Genomic DNA, 25031 nt, shown 5'->3' on the forward strand with positions numbered 1-25031 from the left:
CAGCAGTGCATTTTAAAATGAGGGAGTCAAACACTGCATGTACTAACACCTTTGGGTCAGTGCAAATTAACTATTTCCCTGAGGTTTTTGCAATGTGTCTTTAACCTCTGAGCTGTGAGCTCAGTGCTGAAAACTTGGCTCCCCTTGTGTACATACACACACAGGGACATGAGATGATCTGGTATGTTTATGTTTTAACTAAACTCTATAATGAGTATGTATATATAATGGAACTTAATTCTGTTTAAAACCAACTTCCCTACAGTTTAATTTTATCATGTTTAAGAATATTTTTTCCCCTATGTGAACCCATCTACAGAATCAAAATTTGAAGTAAATGGTTCCATATGCAAATACTTTGCATATATTTTCTATGGAATGAATTTAATTGTGTAAAGTGAGCTCTAGCTCGCCAAGTCTTAGGGCAGATGTTACCATTATCTGGCTTTGCTTGAAGTGGAAACAAACTTTCTACTCTAATTCTGTTTGAAGTCACGTCTTAACAAAATGGTGAGAGGCTAAAGTTGTAAAAGAAAACAAAGGTCGGGAGAGCCACTTATAGTTGAAGACGTTCTGTATTATGTTTGCAAGTTTCGGATTGCTTGGTAGAGTATAAATGTTATTCAGCAGACTACCCAGATTTATTTAGGGCTTGGTGGAAATGCCCCACTGGGTAGTGTTGTGCATTGTGTCCTTGCATTTTATCATTGTCATACAAAATGCCCTCTATTGCTGTCCACGCACAAAGTAAGTACCTGTGAATGCTAATGACTACATCAGGGCACCATGGAAGGGCACAAATGTAAGCACCAGGAAATCCTAGGTCAACAATTATCCACTAGTAGCAGACAAAAAGGTATTCCAGGATAATTTTAGAGTTCAAAAGCATCACAGTATTTGTTATAAGATAGAAAAGGATATTTCTGAGGTTTAACGTTGCAGTCAGAGCTTGAAAATGTTCTTGAAGTTCCTGAAATAGATTTTCTGCCTGAAAAAATAAACCATAGGACAACTGAATGTAATATTTACTTTTTTTGGGTCTCTTGATGTCTCAAATTTAATTAAATTAGATCTATCACCTTCCTTTTATTTTTTTAATATTTACTCTTGATGTAGGGCATTTTAGCATCATGGAATAGAATCATCCTTATTTAGTTAGTTAGATTTTCGACAAGGTGCCAAGGTCTTTCAATTCAAAGGGTAAGGAAAATCTCTTCAAAATAGTCCTGGAACAATGAGATAGCCAAACACAGGCCTGACCCTTACCTCACACCGTACACAAAAATTAACTCAAAATGATCATACACCTGTCAGCACTAAAACTACCAAATGTCCAGGAGATAACACAGGAGAATGCCTTAAAACTTTGGGTCCCTTTGAGAATTCCTGAGGAGCGCTGACCCAGCATCCAGAGCACCTGCCCCCGGGCATTGTACCTGCCCTCCACCCTCCACCCTCCACTGTGGGCTACTTAGTAGCGGGGGTGGGGATTGCAGATGCTGTGTAACAGACCTTAGAGAAATACCAGTATTGTTACTGATCACAAACCATATCTCTATGTTGCTTTCCTCGTACCATGTCTACAACTCCCTGCTCACACCCGTGTATTATCTCCACTGTAGAGATGAGGAAGCAGAGGCGGGGATCAATCTAGAATCTGCTTTTACAGAGGAAGAGGCTGCGGCGCCTTCAATCAGTAGCGGTTTCCCTTCAGAGGGGGTTTCTTCTGTTTTTTCAACGGTTGTCAGGAATATGTAGACTCCAGTATGTACAACATCTAACAAATTCTTTTCAAGAAGACAAACCAACCAGCCTTTCGATGTGGCCCCTGAGTCGCAGCGTCGGCGTCTCAGGCGAGAGCTCTTGCGGCAAATAGGAAGCCGGAAGGGGTGGGGGCGCGAAGGGCTTGCGGGGGGCGGGGGGACTGCCCGAGTTCCCTAGCCACGCCCACGGTCGACCCGCCCTCAGCCCCGAGGCTGTGCCAGATGCGGAGGGACGCGGAGGAGCGGAGGGAGGGGACCCCACTCACCGCGTCGCGCAGCGCATCCCCGCCAGGGGCTTTGGGTCCCCGCGCGTCCATGGCGAATGGGTCCCAGTGGGCCGGCTGGTTCCGGGTAGTCCCGTGGGCCCAGTGGTCCAGGTGGTCCAGATGGTCCCGGCGGGCCGGGTGGTCGGGTGGTTCCCGGTGGGCCCGATGGGTCCCGTGGGCCCGGGTGGTCCCAGGGGGCCGGGTGGTTCCGGGTGGTCGGGTGGTTGCCGGTGGGCCTGGTGGGCCCCGTGGGCCTGGGTGGTTCCGGGTAGGCCCGGTGGTTCCTGGTGTGTCCCGTGGGCCCGGGTGGTCCCAGTGGGCCGGGTGGTTCCGGGTGCGCCCGGTGGCCCCCGGGGGTCAGCTGCACTGCACCCGGACAGGTCCCGGCAGCGGCGGCAGGGCTGCTTCGGCGGCCTGTCGCCGAGATGCTCAGGCTGCAGAGGGGAATATTGGAGGAGCCTCGATGTGGGAAAGAGCGCAGCAGCTTAGGTCCCCAGAAGTGAATTCCGGGACAGGGCGCGGCTGCCGGTGCCGCGGACAGGCAAACAAAACCCACAGGCAGGTCCGGGGAGGAGGCCCGGGGAAGTGGCTCGGGGAGGTGAGGGTGGCTCCTCCAGGCGTGATGGTCACTTTTCCCGGGGAGGGAGGGGCGACCCTGTGCAGGGACAAGGTAGCTGGTCCTGTTGGGCAGCTCACCCTGCACAAGACTGGTTTGCTTTGTTTTCATTGCATCAGAGATGAAAGAGGTAGGCAGAGTGAGCTCATCTTCTTCTTCTTCTTTTGGTAAAATATACACAATATAAAATTTACCATCTTAACCAGGTCTGACTAGGTATATGGTGCAGCGGCAGTGAGCACATTCACGTCAAACTGCTGTGCGGGGTCCCCACAGCTCACCTGCAGAATCCCTTCACCTTCCCAAACTGAAACTCTGCACCCCTTACTCGTGAACTCCCCCTCCCCGGCCCCTGGCACCCACCATCCCCCCTTCTGTCCTTACGTTCCTGGGTTTTTATGTGTGTTGTCAATCTCTCTAAGGAGATTGTGGACACGCCCCGGTGTAACTCAGCTGTAGCCCACACACAGCCCAAGGGTGCACGCCCGTCCTGGGCCACAATTCCCCCTCCAGGGGACGGCCATCTCTTTACATCTCTGCCATTTCTGTGGTCAACCTTAAAACTAAAACATGACCGAGCCTGACACACCGTCAGCACTGGTATCCCTATTCCGATTTGATTGACCATCTGGAAGGAAGATCTAGTGACCCAGTCCCTCCTTCCAGTGCCCTTAAGGCCTGTCTGGATTGTGGCTCGTGGGTCACTTCATGGGTGACCCCCCAGGGCCCTGATTTTAGCAGGTTCTGTCTGGGTCACCCCCCTGTCCCAGGGGCCCGGCCAGGCAACAACAGGTGGATACCTGGGTTGTTGAATGTGTGTGTGAAACACGAGCATGCGTGCAAAGATGCCCAATGTCGTCAATCATCAGGAGAAGGCCCATCAAGCCCCAGTGAGATCCCACTGTACGCCCACTATGAAGCCTAGAATCAAGACACAGACAAGGACAGTTGTTGGCAAGGGTGTGGCAAAGTTCGAGCTCTTACAGGTTGCTGGTGGGATACAGCCAGTGTGGAGACTGGCTGTTCTGCAGAGTTAAACATAAAGTTACCATATAACCTGAATTCTACCTCTAGATATATACACAAGAGGAAGGGCAACATATATGTCACACAAACATTCACAGCAGCGTTATCAACAGTAGTTAAAAAGTGGAAATAGGCTCCTGGCTGGCTCAGTCGGGGGAGCATGGGACTCTTGACCTTGGGGTTGTGAATTCAAGCCCCACGTTCAGTGCATTGAGCATCTGCCTTCGGCTCAGGTTGTGATCCCAGGGTCCTGGGATGAGCCCCACATTGGGCTCCCTGCTCAGCGGGAAGCCTGTTTCTCCCTCTGCCTCTCCCCCTGCTTGTGTTCCCTCTCTCGCTGTCTCTCTCTCCTTGTCAAATAAATAAAATCTTAAAAAAACCCAAGTTATTTAAAAAAAATAAAATAAAATGTTAAGAAAAACAAGTTATTTAAAAAAATAAAATCTTAAAAAAAAAGGTGGAAACAGCCCAAATATCCACCAAAAGACAACGAATGGACAAGCAAAATGTGGTCCATCCATGCAGTGGAATATTGCTCAGCTCTGAGAAGGAGGAAAGCCCTGAGGCGCAACATGGATGAAGCTTGGACACTTCATGCTGAGTGGCAGGACCCAGTCACGAAAGGCCATGCATTGTAGGATTCCAGTTCTAAGAAATGTCCACAATTGGTGAATCTAAGGGAGAAAGCAGACTGGTGGTTGCTGAGGGCTGGAGAGTAGGGGCATGGGAGACACTGCTCAGTAGTTAAGGGGTTTCTTTGGGGGGGCAAAAAATAGTCTAAAATTAGATTATGGTGGTGGGTGCACAACCCTTGGAAGCAACTACAACTCATTGATTTGTATATGCTAAATGGCTGGATTTTATGGTATGTGAATTATCTCAATAAAGCTGTTAAAGTAATAGCTTTTTTTAAAAAGATTTTTTATTTTATTTATTCATGAGAGACGGGGGTGGGGTGGGAGAGAGAGAGAGAGAGAGAAGCAGGCTCCCAGTGAGCAGGGAGCCCAATGCGGGACTCGATCCCAGGACCCCGGGATCATGACCTGAGCCGAAGGCAGACGCCCAACCATCCGAGCCACCCAGGCGTCCTAAAGTAATAGCTTTTTATTTAATTTTTTTAAAGCTTTTATTTATTTATTTGAGAGAGAGAGAGCACATGAGAAGGGGGAGGGTCAGAGGGAGAAGCAGACTCCCTGCTGAGCAGGAAGCCCGATGCAGGACTCAATCCCGGGACTCAATCCCGGGTCTCCAGGACCACAACCTGAGCCGAAGGCAGTCGCCTAACCAACTGAGCCACCCAGGCACCCCAAAGTAATAGCTTTTTAAAAGCATGGCCACTTTTCATGTCTTTTTAAGCATCTTCCCTCTGAGAGGGGCTGAGAAGGAAAGAAGTGCAGTGTGAACACTGGTGTGTGGGAGATGGGAGGGGGACATTCTGTCTGGGCTACCGGGGAAGAGGGGGTTAGGCGGGGAGGGTCATGGGCTAAGCCCTGGGTGAGGAATCTGGTCAGACGGCTTCTGGTTTCTCTCTGAAGGAGGCAGAGGTGGGGAGCCACCTGCAGAAGGAGGAGGCCTCATGCAGGGTGATCTGTGTTCTCTCTCAGCCCCTGAGGACCCAACGAAAACCTGCTAGGCCGGAGGGGCCAGCCTGGCATTCTCGAAGACGGGAAGCTCCTCCTCTGCAAGGGCAGGTTCCCTCCTGCAGGCAAACAGCCTCCTGGACACCCCTCCACACAGGGCCGGCTGCAAGGTGCTGGGCATTTCTGACAGCCTGTGCTGGCTGTCTTAGGCTGGGGCAAGGCAGACCTTGTGAACATCCTGGGGAGTGTGTTCTGGTGGAGCACTCGATACTAATACCTGGTCCTAGCTAAAGGTCCGTGTTCCTGTGCACTCTCATACCCCACAGTGACTATACCTCCCTTGTTTTTAACTACAGACAGTATTCAGCAGGCAGGGAGCTTGGCCTGGCTCACGGGAGCCTGGAACTGGAAATGCAGAAGAGCAGAGGCTCTTGTCTCTCACCTGCATGTGCTTCTCTTCCCCAAGGAGCCTGTCTGTGAGTCTGCCCAGCCAGGCCTTAACTGATCATTCAGTTCAAGCTTCCAGGACCGCCTGACCAAGGCAGTTAGCATCCGTGTGCCCGGCAGCCCCTGGGGAAACAAAGACAGGGGCCCCCTGCCCAGAGAGTGGCTGGAGGCCCAGGGGCAGGTCACAGGTTCTCTCCAGGTGGATCTGATAGAGGTGGCCCAGAAGCCCCCTTCAGGAGGTAGAGCCTGAGAAACTCCCATCAGAGTCTGAGGCCTAAGAAGGAAGGGCCTCGGAACCAGTCTCCTCACTGAGTTGGGGATGGTGAGAAATTGTGTGGGGTGAGGGTTCATGCAGTCACCAGGAGAGAGAATCCATAGGGTGGATAGGAAGATTCTAGAAGTGGAGCTGGCGGGGGGGGCGGGTGGCCTGGAATGGAGGCAGAAGTCACTGGAGGTGGGCTGTTCAGGGTCTGGGCGGTTAAACAGCATCCTCTGTGGTTCTCAAGCCATAGCATCCAAGTCGTTTGGTGCCCTTCCTGAGCCCAGGAATCTGCATTTCGACAAGCACATCGTGTATTACCCTCTGTGCACCCGTGATGTGTGGTAGTGTTGGGCCAGGGTCGGAGCAGGCTCCACGACGCTGGGACTTTCGGGGAGAGGAATAGGAAGGCTTAGTTTTGTGTGTGGGGGTCGCAAATACTACAAATTCCCAGCAGGATGCAACTGGGAGACAAAGCTGCGTCCGCTGACCTAGGATAGGAGAAGCGTCATAGAAAGGGGAATACCCAAATACTTTCTGGAAGAGGGGCTAATATTTATTATTTCCACCTTCGTTCATCTCCACAATAACCCATGCAAGGCAAAGATTGGGACCCATGTCAACTTCACGGAGTTGTTTGAGATCGCAGCACAGGGCCGGGAGCAGGGCGTCCCACTGAGGAAATCCATCAAAGGCACATCAACAGAATGAAAAGGCCACCTGCAGAATGGGAATATTTGCAAGTCATGTATCAGATGAGGAATTGATACCAGAATATTTAGAGAGTTCCTAAAACTGAACAACAAACAACCTGATAAAAATGGGCAAAGGACTTGAGCAGACATCTCTCCAAAGATCATGTGCACATGAAAAGATACCCTACATCACTGGCCAGAGGGAAATGCAAATCCGAACCACAGGGAGGCAAATTTCACATTCATTATGATGGCTATTATCAAAACCCCAGAAACGTGTCGATGAGGATGTGGAGAAATTGGAACTCTCGTGTGTTGCTGGTGAGAACTTACAATGGTGCAGCATGTGGAGGGTGGTACAGCAGGTCCTCAAAAAATTAAAAATAGAATCACTATATTAATCAGCAATTCCACCTCTGGGCATACACCCCAGAAAGTGAAAACAGGGACTTGAAAAGGTATTTGTACACCCATGTTCATAGCAGTATTATTTGCAACAGCCGGAACACGGAAGCAGCCCATGTGTCCACGGATGGATGAGTGGATAAATAAAATGTGATACACACACAGGAATGTTATGCAGCCCTAAAAAGGAAGGAAATTCTGACATAGACTGCAACGTGGGTGAACCTGGAGAGCACTATGCTCCGTGAAAGGAGCCATCTTCACAGGGATCGACACTGAAGGATTCCCCTCATATGAAGCACACAGAGTATTCACATTCATAATGACAGAAAGCAGGGTGGCAGGTGCCAGGGGCTGGGGAGAGGGAGAAATGGGGGCTGATGTTTACTGGGAGTGGAGTTTCAGTTTGGGAAGATGACAAAGTTCTGGGGACAGATGGTGGTGATGGCTGCACAGTGGTGTGAATGTCTTACTGCTAATGAACGGAACACGTAAAAATGGTTAAAATAGCAACATTTGACATTATATGTATTTTACCACAATTTTTTTAAAAGTACATTTTGCGAGCTTCAGGGGCACCTGTGTGGCGCAGTCGGTTGAGTGCTTGACTCTTGGTTTCAGCTCAGATCGCGATCTCGGGGTCGTGAGATCCAGCCCTGCATTGGGCTCTGTGCTCAGCGGGGAGTCTGCTTGGGATTCTCTCTCCCTCCCGCTGCCTCTCCCCATCATAAATAAATAAATAAATAAATAAATAAATAAATAAATAAATAAGATCTTTATGAAAAATCTGTAAGAAATGAAGGGTTCTTTTGGTGTATATATTTGGGTACACAGATTTGAGTATAGAATTTTTTGCTTCTTTTTATTCTAAAATAGTTGCAATGTTTTCATAATTTAAGAATATTTATAATTATTTTAGTTTTCATAATTTTTTCATGTTTTAATGCAATATTACCCACTATTTTTTGATCCACGAATTATTTACTCTGCACTTCTGGCCCCCTTTACAATAAGCGCTCTCTCCTGGAAGCAACCCTCCTGGGCCACGGGGACATCTGCGCTGCATGTGAATTTTAAAACAGTGACCATAAAATCTGGCTGCACACTGAGCCCCGGGAGGCTTGTCAGTGCAGAAGCCGTGGAATGAGGAAGCCAGAGGAACCCAGGAGAGGGGGACAGAGGTGAGGCTTCCCCACATGCAGAAGGACCTTTATTTTCTCTAATTTGGATACAAACTAACGTGCCACTATGAGTTGTCTAGACTTTGAAACTAGATTTTCGAAATACTCTTTCTTCTGGCTGCTCAAATCTGCCTTTGGTTTATCTGATGAATGTTGCATCTCAGTTGCTGCCCTTCCAGCTCCGGAACTTCCCTTGGGTTTCTTGTTAGGTTTTCTTCCTCGTTACTGATATTTCCATTTTGTTCATACTTTTATTCATGATTTTATCCACTACTTCCTCTAGTTCTTTGAGCATCTTTTTTTTAAAAGATTTTATTTATTTGAGAGAGAATGAGTGGTGATGGGGAGGGGCAGAGGGAGAGGAGAAGCAGACCCCCCACTGAGCAAGGAGTCCAACACGGGGCTCGATCCCAGGACCCCAGGATCGTGACCTGAGCGAAGGCAGATGTTGAACTGACTGAGCCACCCAGGTGCCCTTCTTTGAGCATCTTTAAGACAGTTGCTTTAAAGTCTGACTAGTAGATCTGACCTCAGGTCTTTTTTAGGGACAGATTTTGTTGAGTTCTCTTTTTCCTTTCAGTGGGCCAGACTCTGCTGTTTCCTTCTGTGCCTTGTGATTTTTTGGCTGACCACCGAACATTCGAATCTCATGATGTGGTACCTCTGGAAATCAGATTCTCCCCCTTCCCCAGGGTTTGCTGTTTTGTTGTCATCGTTCTTTTGATGGTTGCGGGCTGTCTCTGTGCCGAGGACCAGCCTGAGGTGTAAACTGAATGTCTCCTCAGGGCTTTTCTGAGCCTTTCCTTGGGCATGCGCGGTCCCTTCCTAATTCCCACGTATGCAGCTCTTTTTGAATGTCCCACTCTGTGGCTCCCAAAAGGGGAAAAGTGAAAAGCAAAAGGGGGACAAGGGGCCCTCGCCCTTCCAATGCCCTTGGAGTCACTGGAGCTGGAGGGCCGACAGCGAGGGCCGCCAGGCTCTGTGTCTGCACCTGTGTGATCAGAAGCAGCCGGGAGTGGTCAGAGCTTAGACTCCTGCTCTTTGGAGGATGGGGTGCTTCTTGCCCACCTGGCGTCTGCAGGCTGCCCCAGAAACACGTGCACAGCTGCCTGCCGCACGGCTGGGTAGCTGCTCTGTGCTGGCAGCTAGAAGAGACCAAAACTGACTACTTCTCCTGGACAGCTGCAAGCCTTCAGCCGACTCCGCAGTCCCCAAATAGTCCCATTAGACAGATTCTGCCGTGTGGTCATTGCCCGGTGGGCAGAGATTCCTGGTGCTCCCTCCTCTGCCCCCCTCCCAGGAGCCTCTCCAAGGTTACAAGTGATGTTGGAAAGAACGTTAGGGTTCAAAGCCGATGGCCAAGAAAGAATTCTTGAGACATTTTTGGTGCAAAAAGGTGGTTTTATTAAAGCAGAGGGACAGGAGCCCTGGGCAGAAAGAGCGGCACCGGGGCCAGGAGGAGTGGCCCATTATATACTTTCACGTTGGGAGGGGGTTAGGGTTAAAGTAAGTCTCTAAGGAATTTTGGAAGCAAGGTTTCCAGGACCTTGAGGGGTCTGGCTATTGTTGGGAAAATGTCATTTATTACGTCTGATAAAACCTGAGTCATGAGACCCTTCAGATGTACATCGGTGGGCCATATGCTTGGGGGATGACGGCCAACATGTATCTTGAGGGGGATAGAGATAAATGAGGTTTCCAAAGGAATTTTTCTGTGTTAAAGCAGACTTATAGGATCCTGGGGGAGTTGGGATAATGTTAAGCTAAGGTTGCCTTTTGCCCTCAGCAAAGTATTAACACGGAGGCAGCTGAGTCCCTGGAGGAAGGTCACTCTGCCTGTTTCAAGGACTTGTCAATGGGCTGTAGGTAGTAAGGAAATTTATTAATTTTTTTCTGCCTTTGTTTCCCACATCATTCCTTCCTGAACAATTTTGACCCTTAAATCTTTAGGTAGGTTGCTGAGGTCGGAAGGTCTCATTTTCTGTAACTTCTTCCCGCTGAACAGGGGCAGAGAGATGTGCCTACCTATGGGTCAACACTGGTCAGTTGGGGCTTATATAGATATAGGAGTTACGAAAGGCAGTGGCAGCTGAATCCAAGGGAGACATGTGTGGATCATCCTGAGTGGAAAGGATTATCTGTCGGATGGAAGTTATGGAGTGAAGGAGTCTCGACTCCTTCAGGTCCAGGTGGAAAGGCATGGAAGAAAAGAACAAAACATGATTAGTGTAACAAAAAGGAAAAGAAGCCCAACTCAGAGTCCTTTGGTAGTTGACAAAAGTCCTTCTCCAGTCCAGGAGTTTAACCAATCATTAAAGGAAAGAGAGGGATTATTTAGAGCGCCAATTTGAGTGTTCATGTCAGAAACCCAGAAATAGTTTGTGGTAATCTGGAATATGTATGCATAGCATTGTGTTTTTATGATAGCACAAATTTTCACCTTTTGTAGCAGTTAAAACATCTCATGCCATTCTATTTTGTAAAACTGCTTTAAGCATTTGTGTTACTTCAGTATTTAGTAGAGAAATGCTATTTTGGGTATCACTTAGGGCCTTGACGGTGTACTTATTAAGATGGATGTTAGAAAAAAAAAGATGGATGTTAGTTGGTCATACCAATGAGACACAGAATGTGTTCACCATTGTTTTAAGTTTGGAAGGCTGGCTAGGTTGGCAATGGTTTTAATGATGTGTCTATGCATCCAGGCAAAACCCAGGGTACGGTGGCCTCTCCAGCCTGAGGGAAAGCCGTGGGACACAAGCTAGAGCCACGTAGCCACTGGGTCCCGCTGGGAGACAATCGTCTAAATCTGGGCCCCTTTAACTGTAGTAACGATATCAAGGGCTGTTCAGATTTGGAGGGCCATCTTTTGAATGTGTACTAAAGGACAGTCCATTGTTACTTTGTAGGGACCAAAGGGAGTCCAAATCTAGGGACAGTTTCTCTTAGCAAAGCTTTTGTCGTCTCAGTGGCCTTTTTACTCAAATCAGTAGCCTAGTGTAAAGCCTGTATTACCTTCCATTGGTTATTCTTGGGTATAAAGATTTTCCCCTCATTATTAACAAGCCACTCCTGTGCATTTCTCGGTCTGAATAGGCTGGACTTACGGACTTTATTGGAGTTAAGTCTGGTAAAAGACTTATTTGCTCTTTTGTACTGCCTCTTGGCTGCATAGTCTATTGAATTGTTTCCTTTAGATTCTAAGGTCATATCCTTTGATGTCCTTTGAGGTGAATTACAGCTACGTCATCAGGCCTTAAGAGGAGTTATAATAACTTCAGGCCCCTATTTGGTTGGGGAGTTATGGCTTGATAATAATCCCCCTCCCTTTTTAAAAGATTTTCTTTATTTGACAGAGAGAAGACTGAGAGAGAGAGAGAGAGAGAGAGAGAGAGAGAGAGAGAGAAGCAGGGGGAGTGGAAGAGGGAGAAGCAGGCTTCCTGCTGAGCTGGGAGCCTGATGGGGGACTCAATCCCACGTCCCCGGGATCATGATCTGAGCTGAAGGCAGACGCTTAATGACTGAGCCACCCAGGCGCCCAGATAATAATCCACTTTTCTTCCAAATTGCTCTGTGAGCATGTAGGACTAGGGAAGCATATTTGGAATCAATATAAATATCAATTTTTCTTATTCCTTCTTCCATGAAACTATTGCCATCAGTAAACTGACTGTCATCTGTATTTTCAATAGGGACATCTTTTAAATCTGATTGACTAGAATAAACAAGATCAATAACCTCTAAATAGTTATGCTCTACAGAAGCACAATGGTCAGGTCCAGGCATAAGGGTAGCTGGGTTTAAAGTCTGACAGGTTTCAAGTATTATTTCAGGCATATCTATAAGTGTAGCCTGGTATTTAATAAGTCAGCCTCCATCATCCATTGGTGGCATTTGGTCTCTAAGACACTGAACCTGATGTGAAGTCATTACTGTCAGGGATTGTCCCAGAGTGAGCTTTGAGGCTCCTTTTACCAGGAGAGCTCTTATAAGCTTAGCTAAAGCCTTTGTTTGCAATTCGACCTCAATAGAGGTGGCTTCTAGGATAAATATGACTAAGGGATAATACCATCAAGAAGACCTCTTTATGAGGTCCAGCATTAACAATATCCTAATTACAAGGAATCACTGCCAAGTGGGAGAAACTTGTCAAGGGATAAGGGCACCTCCAGGTGCATCATCCAATCCAATCATAAAGAAAGTGGGGTCATCCATTATCTCCACAAGCCCATAGTTAACCCCATAGAGTGGGGTATGCTCTGGCTTTTAAGGAGCAATTTTGTAATCCCAGCCACACAGAATTGGTCAAGGTGATAGCTGAATTATACAATTGTTGAGGCATCTATCCCATTTCCCAGTTGTTCAAATAATCATATGCCCATGGGGTCCTGTTATTATCCTCACAGAATAACAAGCAAGGAGATTGTCTATACATGAGCTACTGTGGTAATTTCTCTTAAGTTTACCTCAAGTTGTCTAGCCTAGGTAAACAACAAACATGTAAAGACAATCAGATCTAAAATTTAACATCCACAAAGGTGTGTTACTGAAACATAATTTTTCTCTCTAAAATAACCCTCATATTTAAATCAGAGATAGCCAAATCAGGACTAATTTATTCAAAAAACAAGTCCAATTTTAACAAACTTATCCTAATGATTTAAATAAGCTCAGCAAGAATAATGATTGATGATATAAATCTTTCAGAATCTGCTTTGCTGGAACTTTTATAAGGAACCTCTAGGTTGAACTCTTAGTAGTCTATCCAGGCCGGAAGCCAAGCCAAGTACTTGCCATCACACATGCCTGCAATACCTGTAGATGTGGGTGGATTCCTCTCCATGAGGTCCTCAAAGTATCCAGAGGTTCGTGCACCTGCCAAGAAGTGACATTCTTTACTCACCTGGTAAGGCTGCTGGGAACTCTGTAAGCAAGGTGTGAGGCCAACATTTCCAAGGGGTTATGGCTCCAGGTTTCATAAAGTCAACCTCAGTTCCTCAAAGCTGTCTAGTCATATCTGAGTCTATACATGTCTCTCTCAAATATGACATTCCAGTCAAAGCCTTGGTAAAATAGCCAATGTTTCCAATGATGTCCTGTTAAAGGAGAACAGATTCTTATTGAACTTATGCAAATGACTATGGTTACCATGGAAGAAAGAATACTTGCTGAGACCTTTTTAATTTCAGGAGAGAAAAGTTAAATGCTTCAATTTGTTCACAAATAAATACTTTGTTATGTTACTGTAAGTCATAGATATCCTATGTGAAAGTTTCCTTAATCTGGAATAGTAAACATTAGAAAACCAGCAATGTTTCAAACAAGAGTCACAAAACTATAATCATCTTTTTAGTTCATTTAGTCCCATGTTACTAATTCTTGTTTAGTTTGCAGCTTTTAGTTAGTTTTGGAAATTCTTACTCATTTCAGTTTTGATCTGAAAGATATTGAATACCTATTTTTGCCCTAAAAGTCCTTTATATGAACCTTCTTGAAGATAAAATTCATTTTGTAAGACAATAAGAACAATTATAAATGACAAAAACTCAGAAATGGACATTGTTAATGATCTGATTTGAGAGTTCATTATGATGCAATTGACAAGGAAACTCAGTTATTTCTGTGACACATAACACTTTCATAGCCAGAATATCTCCTTATACCAGAATGTAACATACCAAACAAAAAGCCTAATTAGTCAATGAGACTTTCTTTGTTTACGATTTAAATCTTGGAGAAGTTTGTTAAAACCTTAGAAAGTTTTAAAGCACATGCCTAGATAGGATTAGGGATGGTCAAACACCTGATAAAGGCAAAACACAGAGACTGGTTTTTCTGGGCAAAAAGAAAACAACTTGTTTACATTTTCTTATCAAGAGCAGACCAACAATTCAAGAAAACTTGTCTTTTTGACAGAGGGAAAGCAGACTTTCTTTTTTTTTTTTAAGATTTATTTATTTATTTTGAGAGAGAGAGAATGAGAGAGAGAGAGCATGAGAGGGGGGAGGGCCAGAGGGAGAAGCAGGTTCCCCGCTGAGCAGGGAGCCCGATGCGGGACTCGATCCCGGGACTCCAGGATCATGACCTGAGCCGAAGGCAGTCGCTTAACCAACTGAGCCACCCAGGCGCCCTGAGAAAGCAGACTTTCAATCTTATACCAATGTACTTTAAAATCCATTCATTTCAATCTTAGTCCGTCCTGACTATGCCTGAAATTCCTTTCCAAGGATTTCCCTTTACAAACCTACAACTTTCCTTTGCATTCAGATTTTGTCCCAAGCCATTTCTTTCCAAGCAACCATCTCATTTAGGACAAAATTGCCTTCTTTTACCTTCAACAAAAAATGCATTCCCATTCCTTATATCTTTCTTACATATCTCCTACTTTTCTACATACAGACTTATTTCCCTTATTTCCATCAGTCTTAATTACGTTTAGCAGAATTCTGCCCTCTTAGAAACCTTAGTCTCCAGTGAAGACTAAGTAGTAACCAGTGGTGAACTGTTAGACCAGAATTCTTTAGATGGCAAATTTATGAGCTGGTTAAGCACAAAGCAGGTTTACCAACAGACCTAAGTATTCTTAGCTTCTTTGCAATAGAAGTCAAAAGCACAAACCTACATCCAGTAATCAATGACTTAGCACTTTATCCTATTTGAAAAAGACCTAGATGTCCAATGACTTTAATCCCATGTATCATCCAAGCAAAACTTTAAGTTTCAGGTTACCAAAGACTTTGAAAGCTATCTTAACAATTACCCCTGAAAACTTTGAAACAGACAAGATTAACCATCATTTTAGGGCATCTTTTGGCTAACAAATTGCAACAGGGATAACACGAGCTTATCTCATCTTCAGCAAACCTTGATGGAATAAAAGTCTCACGTTTAGTGCTGATAACTTTAAGGACATGTCTATCTTAATTAAACCAACAAACTTAACTTAGTTCAAATACCGAATTACGCTCCACCTGGATCCTCCTCATTGTCAGTTTTTACCTGAGACGCTGGTGGGGAAATCTGGAGTGGGTGGTGTTAGGTCCAGGGGGTGCTCTTCTCGCTCCTTGACAGCGAAGGGAGAAGGGGCCATGGTGCCTGAGGCACCGAGGATGGGACAGAAGCCAGTCATGCCGCCGGCACCCAAAAGGTGGTGCGGAAACAGAAGGTGGGGGGGGGGAGACAGAAGAGGCAAAGTGCTGCCGGAGGCAGAGAAAGGGTTCTAGAGCTCCTCAGCTCCAGCAGAGGCGCAGATGCCATGTTTTCCCGCCAACAAGGGGGGAGGGGTTAGGCAGTCCATGTCCACCAGAGAAGACTGGGAATTTCCCCAAAACAAAGGGAGTTTGGGCAGCTGCTTGGGAATATTCCTTAAAGCACCGCTCCCAAGGGAGACTAACCACATTTGGCTCCAGTTACAGCCGTTAACCTGGGAAATGAGTGAGGCTAGAAACCCCCACATCTATTAGAAGGAACAGAGAGAGTTAGCGTCCCCTTTGTCTGGGAGGACCTGTGTTTCCTCCAGCAACGTGGGTTTATTTGGAGGAGGCCTATTTAGATAATTATCATCCAATATGTAAGGAGGGGGTTTACTAGCTGACACATTTGGGCAAACACATTCTGCAAGAGGCCTTTAGGTCCGGGACCTGGTGTAGAGCAATGAAGGCCTAGGTACGAGCAATGAAGGTACCCTAGGTCCATTTGCCCTGTTTCCTGCAGGAGATCTAACTGACAGATCCTATTGAGGCCATGCAGAGCTTAGTCCTTTCCTAAGTTTTGTAATCCAAATTGCTTCTAGTGGGTTAAAAGGCACCCCAAGGGAGAGTCCTCAGGAGCTGAAGAAAAGAGAAGGTCCATTACCTAGAAAATCCCCCCTCCCCCACCAATTCCCGGGTGGCGTACCACATACAGGATATGTCAGAGGTTCCTCAAAGCCACCCGAGGTGTCCCCTGAACAAAATTGCTCTGACCACCACTGTGATAAGGGCCCCTGTAGGAGGGAGGACTGCCGTCCTCCCACTACCCCCTCACATTCTAGAGGATGGTGGGTGCCAGTGTATGGACTGAAATATAGTGCCTTGAAGGTCGTGCCGGGAAGGTCACGCCTTATTTTACCTTGCCTTGAAGAACCTGCCTTTTTTTTTAAAAAGATTTTATTTATTTATTTGAGAGAGAGAATGAGAGACAGAGAGCATGAGAGGGAAGAGGGTCAGAGGGAGAAACAGACTCCCCGCTGAGCAGGGAGTCCGATGCGGGACTCGATCCCGGGACTCCAGGATCATGACCTGAGCCGAAAGCAGTCGATCAACCAACTGAGCCACCCAGGCGCCCTGAAGAAACTGCCATTTTTAAACCATGGAGAACAATAGAAAACTTTTACAAGGGGAAATTACCCTATGTTGTAATTTAAGTAGTTAGTAGAAGACATTGACGGAAAACAGTAAAGATAGAAATCCATCATGATCTAAGTGACATTCCAACACATGTAGTCCTTACAGTCAACTTCTCTAGGAAATGGTCCCCAGTTGGGTTTTAATTCCATCAGGTACTGGTTTCGGCCGGCTCCCAGTGGAGGTCCCTTGGCCAGAAGCGGCTAGACCAGGGCTGTGGAGGGGATCCCAGTGGATCAATCAGGAGGAAACCTCACACGGGAGTCTTAAGATTGGCAGCTGTCCTGGTGACTTAGGTGGTTGTCTCGTGCCCAAGACAGACAACTTTGTATAAGGACAGGGCATGAAGTTTCTGGGTCTTATTACCATCCTGGCCAGGGGACCAACTTCCAGCCAAAAGGCAGGCTTTCTCCTCCCCATAGAGTAGCCACAGGCTAGAGGATTGCAGCCCGAGCAATTGGCATGCAGGTGTTCCAGTAAGACCATACTCCTTGAAGAGCCCCTGGAATGAGAGTAAAGGAAGAGGAGAGAAAGTGCTCACCAAGTTTGCACCGAAGCTCAGAGTCTGATGAGACTCTGGACTCAAAGCCCCACGTTGGGCACCATATGATGTTGGAAAGACATTAGGGTTCAAAGCTGATGGCCAAGAAAGACTTCTTGAGATGTCTTTGGTGTAAAAAGGTGATTTTATTACAGCCCGGGGCAGGATGTGTGGGCAGAAAGAGCAGCACTGCGGTCATAGGGAGCGGCCCGTGATATACTTTCAGGTTGGGAGGGTTAGGGAGAGTGTGAGTCTCTAAGGAATTTGGGAAGCAAGGTTTCCAGGACCTTTAGGGGCTAGCTGTTGTTGGGAAAAGGTCATTTATTACGTCTGATAAAACCTGAGTCATGAGACCCTTCAGATGTGTATCGATGGGCCGTATGCTTGGGGGATGACGGCCAACACGTATCTTGGGGGGCGGGTTTAGAGATAAAGGAAGTTTCGAAAGGAATTTTTATACGTTAAAGTAGACTCACAGGATCCTGGCGGTGGGTGTTGGGATAATGTTAAGCTAAGATTGCCTTTTGCCCTTAGCCAAGTTTTTTTTTTTTTTTTTTTAAGATTTTATTTAGTTATTTGACAGAGATAGAGACTGTGAGAGAGGGAACACAAGCAGGGGGAGTGGGAGAGGGAGAAGCAGGCTTCCCGCGGAGCAGGGAGCCCGATGCGGGGCTCGATCCCAGGACCCTGGGACCATGACCTGAGCCCATGACCTGAGTGGAAGGCCCGAGCCGCCCAGGAGCCCCGCCCTTAGCAAAGTATTAACACGGAGGCAGTTGAGTCCCTAGAGGAATGTCACTCTGCCTGTTTCAAGGACTTGTCAGTGGGCTGTAGGTAGTAAGGAAATTTAACAATTTTTTTCTGCCTTTGTTTCCCACATCACAAGCACCTTGAAAAGCTTGTAATAGATACTTTCAAATGTCCCCAATAAAGGTTGCCCCATCTCTCACCTTGACCAGCCTTTTATCTGGTTTTTATTCCATACTGTGCACTGCCAAAGGTGTCTTCAGCTCCCTCCCCAAAGCCATCCCGAGGTGCCTCCCAGCCTGTCAGTGGGTTCCTTTCTGTGTCCCACAGTTGCCTTGGGAACAAAACCGAAAACCTGAGGAAAACAACATGAAATTTCTTCTTTTTCAGGTGAACAATTTATCAAGTCAAAATCTTAATGAGGAAAAGCTAAGGAAACAATCCAGTGGGTTGGGGGACGGAGGGCAAGTGCCCAGCTCTCTGGGGTTCCAGTCAGAGCATGGGGACCCCAGGAAAGGTTCCCAGTGAGGTGTGTGGGAGGGAGAGAAACCTATAAGAATAAAGAGTCTTGGGGACTTGGTAGCCAGTTAATATACACTTTATAGTTAAAAATTCTTAGGGGGCCTGGCTGTAGCCCTTGGAAGATCACGTGACTCTCGATCTCAGGGTTGTGAGTTCAAGCCCCTCATTGAGTGTATAGATTACTAAAAAATAAATAAACTTTAAAAAATTCTCTTTAGGGGCGCCTGGGTGGCTCAGCTGGTTAAGTGTCTGCCTTCAGCTCAGGTCATGATCCCAGGGTCCTGGGATCGAGACCCGCATCGGGCTCCCTGCTCAGCGGGAAGCTTGTTTCTCCCTCTCCCACTCCCCCTGCTTGTGTTCCCTGTCTCTCTTGCTCTATCTGAAATCAATAAAATCTTTTAAAAATTCTCTTTAGTATAATTTATTTTCCTTTTACCGTATGGTTTTGCAAATGTAAAAACTGTGGTTTTGTCACTGCTCAGGGCAAGATCATGATTTAAAATATCTGAAGGAGGCGCCTGGGTGGCTCAGTTGGTTAAGCGACTGCCTTCGGCTCAGGTCATGATCCTGGAGTCCCGGGATCGAGTCCCGGGATCGAGTCCCGCATCGGGCTCCCTGCTCGGCAGGGAGTCTGCTTCTCCCTCTGACCCTCCCCTCTCTCATGCTCTCTATCTCATTCTCTCTCTCAAATAAATAAATAAAATCTTTAAAAAAAATATCTGAAGGAATGTGAATAAAAACAGAAAAATAAAGTTGCCTGAAGCATTTCTGGAGCATATTAATTATCCTTTAAAAAGTAGCCCACCCAGGAAGGCCAGTAGGAAGGAGGATCTCCAAAGGCCTGGAGCTGAGCTTCGACTGGGCAGAGAATGAATGTCCTGCCCCTCTGCTTCCTAAAATTTTAGTGTTAACATGAGGCCAGTGGAAGAAACCAGATATACAAGGTCCCTCATTGTAGGACTCCATGTATAGGATATATCCAGAATAGGTAAATCCCTAAAAACAGAGATTAGAGCAGTGTCTTCCAGGGGCTGGAGGGAGGGGAGCAGGGGAGGTGTGTGGTTTTATTCTGGGGTGAAGAAATGTTTGGGAGCCAGACAGGAAAGGAGTTGGCATAGCATTGTGAATGTACCAAATGTCATTGAATTATTCACTTTAACAGTGCTTAATGTGTGTTGTATGAATTTTGCCTCAATTTAAATATATAAGAAAAGGGGGAGGTTCATAAGCAAAAGTGTGTATTTCTGGAGACCGAGAGCCCTGTATGTGTGTGATCTGAATCAGCCAGGTGCCCTGCATTTTTTTTTTTTTAATAAGGTAACATTCACAGGTCCTGGGGATTAGGGTGATATATTTGGGGGCTATTCTCTGGCCTAGCTCAGCGTGGCTGGCTTCTTCTGTTTGGGAATGCAGGAAGCATCTCAGATGAGCTTTCCTCTCTTCTGCTTGACTGACCGATGGTTCTAGACCAGCGAGTGCACTCTGATCCCAGACAGTTGGTGTTTAAAAGGACTACAAGCTAACTCTCCAGTCATCAGCTCGCCTTACTGGAGACCTTTGTGGGCTAAAATCCTGGACCAAGAATGCAGGCTTGTATCCACTTAGCTGGGCTCTGCAGATGCTGTCCTGTGTGGACGCTCATCTGATACACTCTGATGGATCCAGAATGGCAGGTGGCTATGGGCTGGTGACCAATTTGCCCACACATGCCAGGATGAACAGATGAGCAGCTGTGACTCCAGATGCTCCAGTGGGATTCAGGAGGGAAGCCTATATAGCCTTACTCCAACCTCCAGAACAGAGTGAAACATTCTAGGGTTTTTAGAGCTCCGGGGAAGAGGTGGCTCAGTAGGAACACCCACTTTTTCCTCCTAGCCCTGCCACGGTTTCCTTGTCTGTGTTCCATTCCTGATGCTTGTTTCCTGGGGATACTCTGAGTAGCCATGACTCAGAAATACCTACATCAGCCTCAGAGATTGGAGGGGATTGAGAATGGGCCTGTGTTTTATTGAGGCCCTGCTCATCACACCAGGCTTGTCTGGGAGTTAGTCTCAGTGAGGTTGGAGCTCTTCCCATGATTTCTCATGAAACCTACCTGGTAGGAAGCAGGAGGGCAGGCCACCACTGGGAGTGGGGAAGCTGGCCAGCCAGGTGTGAGGCCCCAGTGCCACCCTTTCTCATCCGCCAGGCCTTCCTTTTTGGAGTGTTTTAGGTCTGCCCTTGTTGAGATGGGAACCCTGAGGGGAGCTCCCCTGCAGACAGAATCCTGGGGCCTTGCAGTTGGTCTCCTCTGCCCCGAGTCCCACCTGTAAGGGTGCTGGGCACACGGGGCTGGCTGGCTTCTCACAAGGGTCCTCACTGCCCCCCCCCCCCATCCCACCTGGGCCGTGGGCTTCCTGCACACCCAGCCCACCAGCATCTATGTCCAGAGCACCTGCACGAGGGCCCCTGGGGGCTCACCTTTGTCAGGGAACTCTGGAATTCCTATTTCTTTATCTGTCAGTGGGCACCCTATGGATTCACCTCACAGAACTGTGTGCTTGAGATAAAGCCGTGAACCACTTAGCAAGTTACAGAGTGGAGTTACTCTGCGTCTGATAAACTCGCGCCCTGAGCCGGTGGTGCTGGCTGCCGCCCTAAGTGACCCCCTGGGCCTGGTTCCCCAGAAGAGCCGCCCCTCCGCCTCACCCGAGACCAGGTTAGCTTCTGACACCTGCTGCTCAGGGCTCAGCCTGCGTCAGGATGGGGACCCCCCCCCCACAACTCCTCAGAATATGCAGCCGTGGAAGGATCACCTGGGGGCGCTCAGACACGACCTGCTGGCCTCAGACGCTGACCGGGTCCCCACGAGAGGGAGTCCCCACAAGAGGGGAGCCCCGGGCCTCGCGCAGACCTCCGCCAGAGACAGGACCGGGTCCTCCGCTCTCCGGGGCGCGCCGCGTCCACACGGCCTCTTGCCCGGGCACAGGTGCGGACGCGTCCACGTGGGTCCCTGGCTCTGGAGGAGCAGCCTCGCCAGCCAGGTACTTGCTAACCCGGGCCCGGCGTTTGGGCGGAGCAACGTCGCCGCTGCGCCCCCAACCCCTGACCCCTCCCTGGGCCCCCGGTGCGCTCTAGGACCCAGCGCCGGTCGGTCCGCCGCCAGGGTGGGCGGGGCTCCTGCATTGTGACGTCACAAGGAGGCGGAGCTACGGCGCTGGGACGGACAGACGGACGAAGGACGCAGGACAGACCGGGCGGGGCCGGCGCGGGCGTGGGCGCGGCGGGTAAGGGTTGGCGCTCGGATCCGCAGGCCGCGTGAGGACGCGGACGGAACGCGGGGCTCGGGGCTCGGGATGCGGCGCGGGCGGCGGGTCCCAGGACCGAGCCCCTCGGAGCCCCCGGCCGTGCGTCCCACCCCCGGAGCAGCCAACCTCCCTTCGTACTGAGCGCGCTCTCCCCAGACTGAGCATGCTCGCCCCGGACTGAGCGTGCTCCGCCCCATCCCGGCCAAGTGCTCCCTCCCGGGCCGAGCCTCCCGCCCCCCCAGAATGAGCGTGCCCCAGGCCCGCCTCCCGCGTCCCCAGCCGTGCGCCGCGCACCTCTGTTCTCCCGCGGGTGCGGCTTCGCGCGCGGAGGGCTCCCTGGGGCGCCCGTGTCTGAGGGGCGGGTCATGCCCTAGCCGTGAACCCCCGCGGTGTCCCGGGAGCGCGACCCTCACTGTGCCGCGAGGCCCCTGCTGCGGAGTTCTTACCTCTTCTCCTCTCCCGCCAGGCTCAGGCTCCGATGGTGGAGGGTCGCACCGGGCGGCAGCGGCAATGTGGGGGTGACCGTCAGCGCGCGTTCCAGGAGCCCGTGAGAGCAGAGGGGACCTGGGCCAGGTGGACGTCTGTCGGCTGGCGGGGCGACACAGGTGTTCGAAATGGAAGCAGAAGGCTTGGATTGGCTTTTGGTCCCCTTGCACCAGCTGGTTTCCTGGGGGGCAGCTGGGGCCATGGTCTTCGGAGGGGTGGTGCCGTATATCCCCCAGTACAGGGACATCCGGAGGGCTCAGAATGCAGAGGGCTTCTCTACCTACGTGTGTCTGGTGCTCCTGGTGGCTAATATTTTACGGATCCTCTTCTGGTAAGTTGGGGGCTTTCTGTGGGGTGCTTCCAGAAAGAGAAAGAGATGGCTTTCTCTTTCTGGGGTTTCGGAGTGGGGTGGTCAGGAGCTGGTGAACGCTTGAGATTATTTCCCAGGGAAAATGGGGTTGGAGTGGAGACTCTTACCTGTGATCTTCATTTCGTGTCACTCATACATCCTCAGATATTTTTCCACAGACGTCTGGGTGCTGGGCAAGGTCCTTGGACTGGGTCCCTGCCCTCAGAATTTGCATGGGAGCAGGAGAGAGAAAACAGGGACTGGAGAAGTAATTAAGAGTAACAGAAAATGATGAGCTGTAGGAAGGGCACTCTGCTGACCACTGAGCCCCTTAGGAGGGGACATCAGAGCCTGGCAGGAAAGAGTGCTCAGGAGCCCTGTGCAGGGAAGGCCTCCCCTCAGCCTTCTCTGGTGTGTGTACGGTTTTTCTTGCCACTCCCAGCCCAGCTTCCTGTTATTATCATTTGCATTCTGGTAAGGAAGTTGAAATTAATTTTAATAGTTGCTAAAGCCAGGCATGTTTGGGAGGGGGCATTTTTAGAGGAAATGAAATGATGTGTTATAACCTCATTCTTTTTTTTTTTTTTTTTAGAGGGAGGGAGAGGAGGGGGGTGGAGGGAGAATCTTAAGCAGTCTCCAGGCCCAGCGCAGAACTTGATGTGGGGCTTGATCTCACAACCCTGAGATCATGACCTGAGCTCAGTCAGATGCTTAACGGACTGAGCCACCCAGGCACCCCATTATAGCCTCATTCTGAGACCAAAGAGGTCTGGAACTTTCCTTTCTTCTTGAAGGGTCCCAGACCCTCTGTCAGTACAGATAGTGAGGAAGGTTGCTCAGGAGGGCAGCTGAGTGCAGAGGTGGGACAAGGGCTCCAGGCAGTTGGTGTCCACAGCTCTGCTTCTGGCTCCTCCTTTTGGCTTTTTAGTCCCTGACTAACCATGTTTTTTGTTAATTCATTTTTAAGTCAACCTTATTAAGGTATGGTTTACATTAAATGAAATTGCCCATCGTAAGTGCACACTTTGATGAGTTTTGGCAACGTCCCCTTGCCATCACCATCACAACCGAGATAGGAATTTTCTGAGCCCAGAAGTTTGCTCTGTTCTTTGTGTTCCATCCAGCGGTGCCAGGCCCCGGGCAACCTTTGATTTATTTTCACTGTGTGGTAGTTTTGCCCTTGTCTGGGGCTTTTAAAAGGTGAGCTGGTAAGTCAGCCCCTCCTAGAGGAATTTGTCACATCACCAGGTTTGTCTCGGGCTAGGCTACTTTGGAAGGAGGGGTCATGGATGCTTATTTGTTTCTTTGGCGCAAGTTGAAAACCCACACTTTGAAGATCCCTCCTTTTCCTTTGACTGGGGGCAGAGATCACTCGCTTCAGGGTGACATGTCGCTTCTTTTTCTAAAATGGCTTTAATCAAATCTAAGATTGAACAGAAGCAGGTCCTGAAATATAATTGTATCTGACACCGTTGTTAATTCTGAGTGCACTGGAGGGGCGTTCAGGGGTCTCCCAGGCTTAGGCTGTGGAATAAGTTTTCTCTCACAGTGGAGGGGAGGTGCCTGACATTGGCTTGCCTTATGGGAAAAAAGATCAGTTGGGAGGTCTCTTCCTTAAGTATGCTTATCCTTCACAATCACAAAAAGAGGCGAGAATAGCTAATCTACATCCAAATATCTGGTTTGGTGAAGTCAGAAATTAAACTAATTTCTTGAATGCCAAGTCTCAGGGCCTCTGGATTTAACTGGCATTTGCACTAGGAGTTCTTTCTTCACTGCAGGGCCTGAGACTTTGAGAAAGAGTCTGGAGCTTTCTCCTAATGCAGCACAGAGTGGCCTTTTGTGGGATTCGAAACTTCATCCATTGGCGAGTCTGTTTCTATACATCCAGTTCATCCTTTCCCAGAGTCAGCACCCTGAGCTGTCCTGGGTCACTTGAGGGGTTCTGTGGCGACTTCAGCCAGTATTCCAGGAGACTGCAACAACGTGTGGGATGAAGGGAGGGCTGGCAGAGGGCACTGGTCCCTCCTCAAGAGTGTCTCTGGCCTAGAGGTGTGCTTTTCCTGCATTTCACACAGGATAGTACTTGGTGTTCACATGTGAAGCCCAGCAGACAGGCTGAGCTCCGTCTAGGACTTAAAAGTAATGTGTGCCTCTCTGCCCACCTAGTCCTAGGTCCCACTCCTCTGAGAGTGATGCAGATCCTCCCTTTTATTTCTTATCTGGAGCCTTTTAAGCCCCTATTCCTGGGTCCTCCTCCAGACTTCATGGGTTAGCAGCCCATATGATTTAATAGGTGTTTGAGTGTTTCCCGTGTTCCAGACACTGGTCTAGATGCTGCGGGGTTTACACTTTAGCAGAAGCATTGTTTGGAATGTGCCGTCTACACATATATGGGTTATGGCAGGCTCCAGGTGAGATGGAAGGTGGGTCTACACAAGAACAGTGGTGGAGTTAGAACTGAAGAGTGTGTTTCC

At 48.5% G+C, this 25031-nt stretch overlaps 2 protein-coding genes across 11 annotated transcripts in view; one reads left to right on the forward strand and one right to left on the reverse strand.

Moving 5' to 3' along the window:
• Nucleotides 1-923: 923 nt before the first annotated feature.
• Nucleotides 924-22964, reverse strand: LOC112814636 (uncharacterized). Of its 5 annotated transcripts, XM_073890134.1 has the most exons (10): nt 21228-21718; nt 18114-18265; nt 16729-17124; nt 13142-13334; nt 6582-6677; nt 5694-5861; nt 3446-3566; nt 2030-2463; nt 1576-1787; nt 924-988 (listed from the first exon to the last, which is right to left on the reverse strand). In XM_073890134.1, the coding sequence occupies exons 4-9, from the start codon at nt 13186-13188 to the stop codon at nt 1778-1780; spliced, it is 876 nt and encodes a 291-aa protein (XP_073746235.1). In that variant the 5' UTR covers nt 13189-13334; nt 16729-17124; nt 18114-18265; nt 21228-21718; the 3' UTR covers nt 924-988; nt 1576-1777. The 5 variants fall into 5 exon arrangements, 1 of the variants encoding a protein (XP_073746235.1); XR_003205827.2 differs by lacking the exons at nt 924-988; nt 1576-1787; nt 2030-2463; ... (3 more) ...; nt 18114-18265; nt 21228-21718 and adding exons at nt 22166-22307; nt 22683-22964 and having other exon boundaries at nt 9619-13334; XR_012377258.1 differs by lacking the exons at nt 924-988; nt 1576-1787; nt 2030-2463; ... (5 more) ...; nt 18114-18265; nt 21228-21718 and adding exons at nt 9619-13113; nt 22166-22307; nt 22683-22964.
• The window catches only part of SLC66A2 (solute carrier family 66 member 2), a 55158-nt gene continuing 52460 nt past the window's right edge, over nt 22334-25031 (forward strand). For all 6 annotated transcript variants that reach the window (XM_025860251.2, XM_025860253.2, XM_025860252.2 and 3 more), the window contains exon 1: nt 22334-22536. In XM_025860251.2, the coding sequence (XP_025716036.1) occupies nt 22334-22536 (203 nt within the window). The remainder of the gene's footprint in view (nt 22537-25031) is intronic.

Source organism: Callorhinus ursinus, unplaced genomic scaffold (genome assembly GCF_003265705.2).
Source record: "Callorhinus ursinus isolate GAN/ISIS: 27379988/994484 unplaced genomic scaffold, GSC_fseal_2.0 scaffold128, whole genome shotgun sequence".
Lineage (NCBI taxonomy): Eukaryota > Metazoa > Chordata > Mammalia > Carnivora > Otariidae > Callorhinus > Callorhinus ursinus.

Excerpts from the sequence above, each read along its gene's own strand:
- LOC112814636 (XM_073890134.1), bottom strand. The coding sequence starts at position 13,188 with ATGTTGGCCTCACACCTTGCTTACAGAGTTCCCAGCAGCCTTACCAG. Across the intron at positions 5,862-6,581 it reads ATCTCAAACAACTCCGTGAA|CCACTCTCTGGGCAGGGGGC; the intron begins GTTGACATGGGT and ends CTGGGCCTCCAG. Across the intron at positions 3,567-5,693 it reads GGGAAGAGAAGCACATGCAG|GCTTCATAGTGGGCGTACAG; the intron begins GTGAGAGACAAG and ends TCTTGATTCTAG.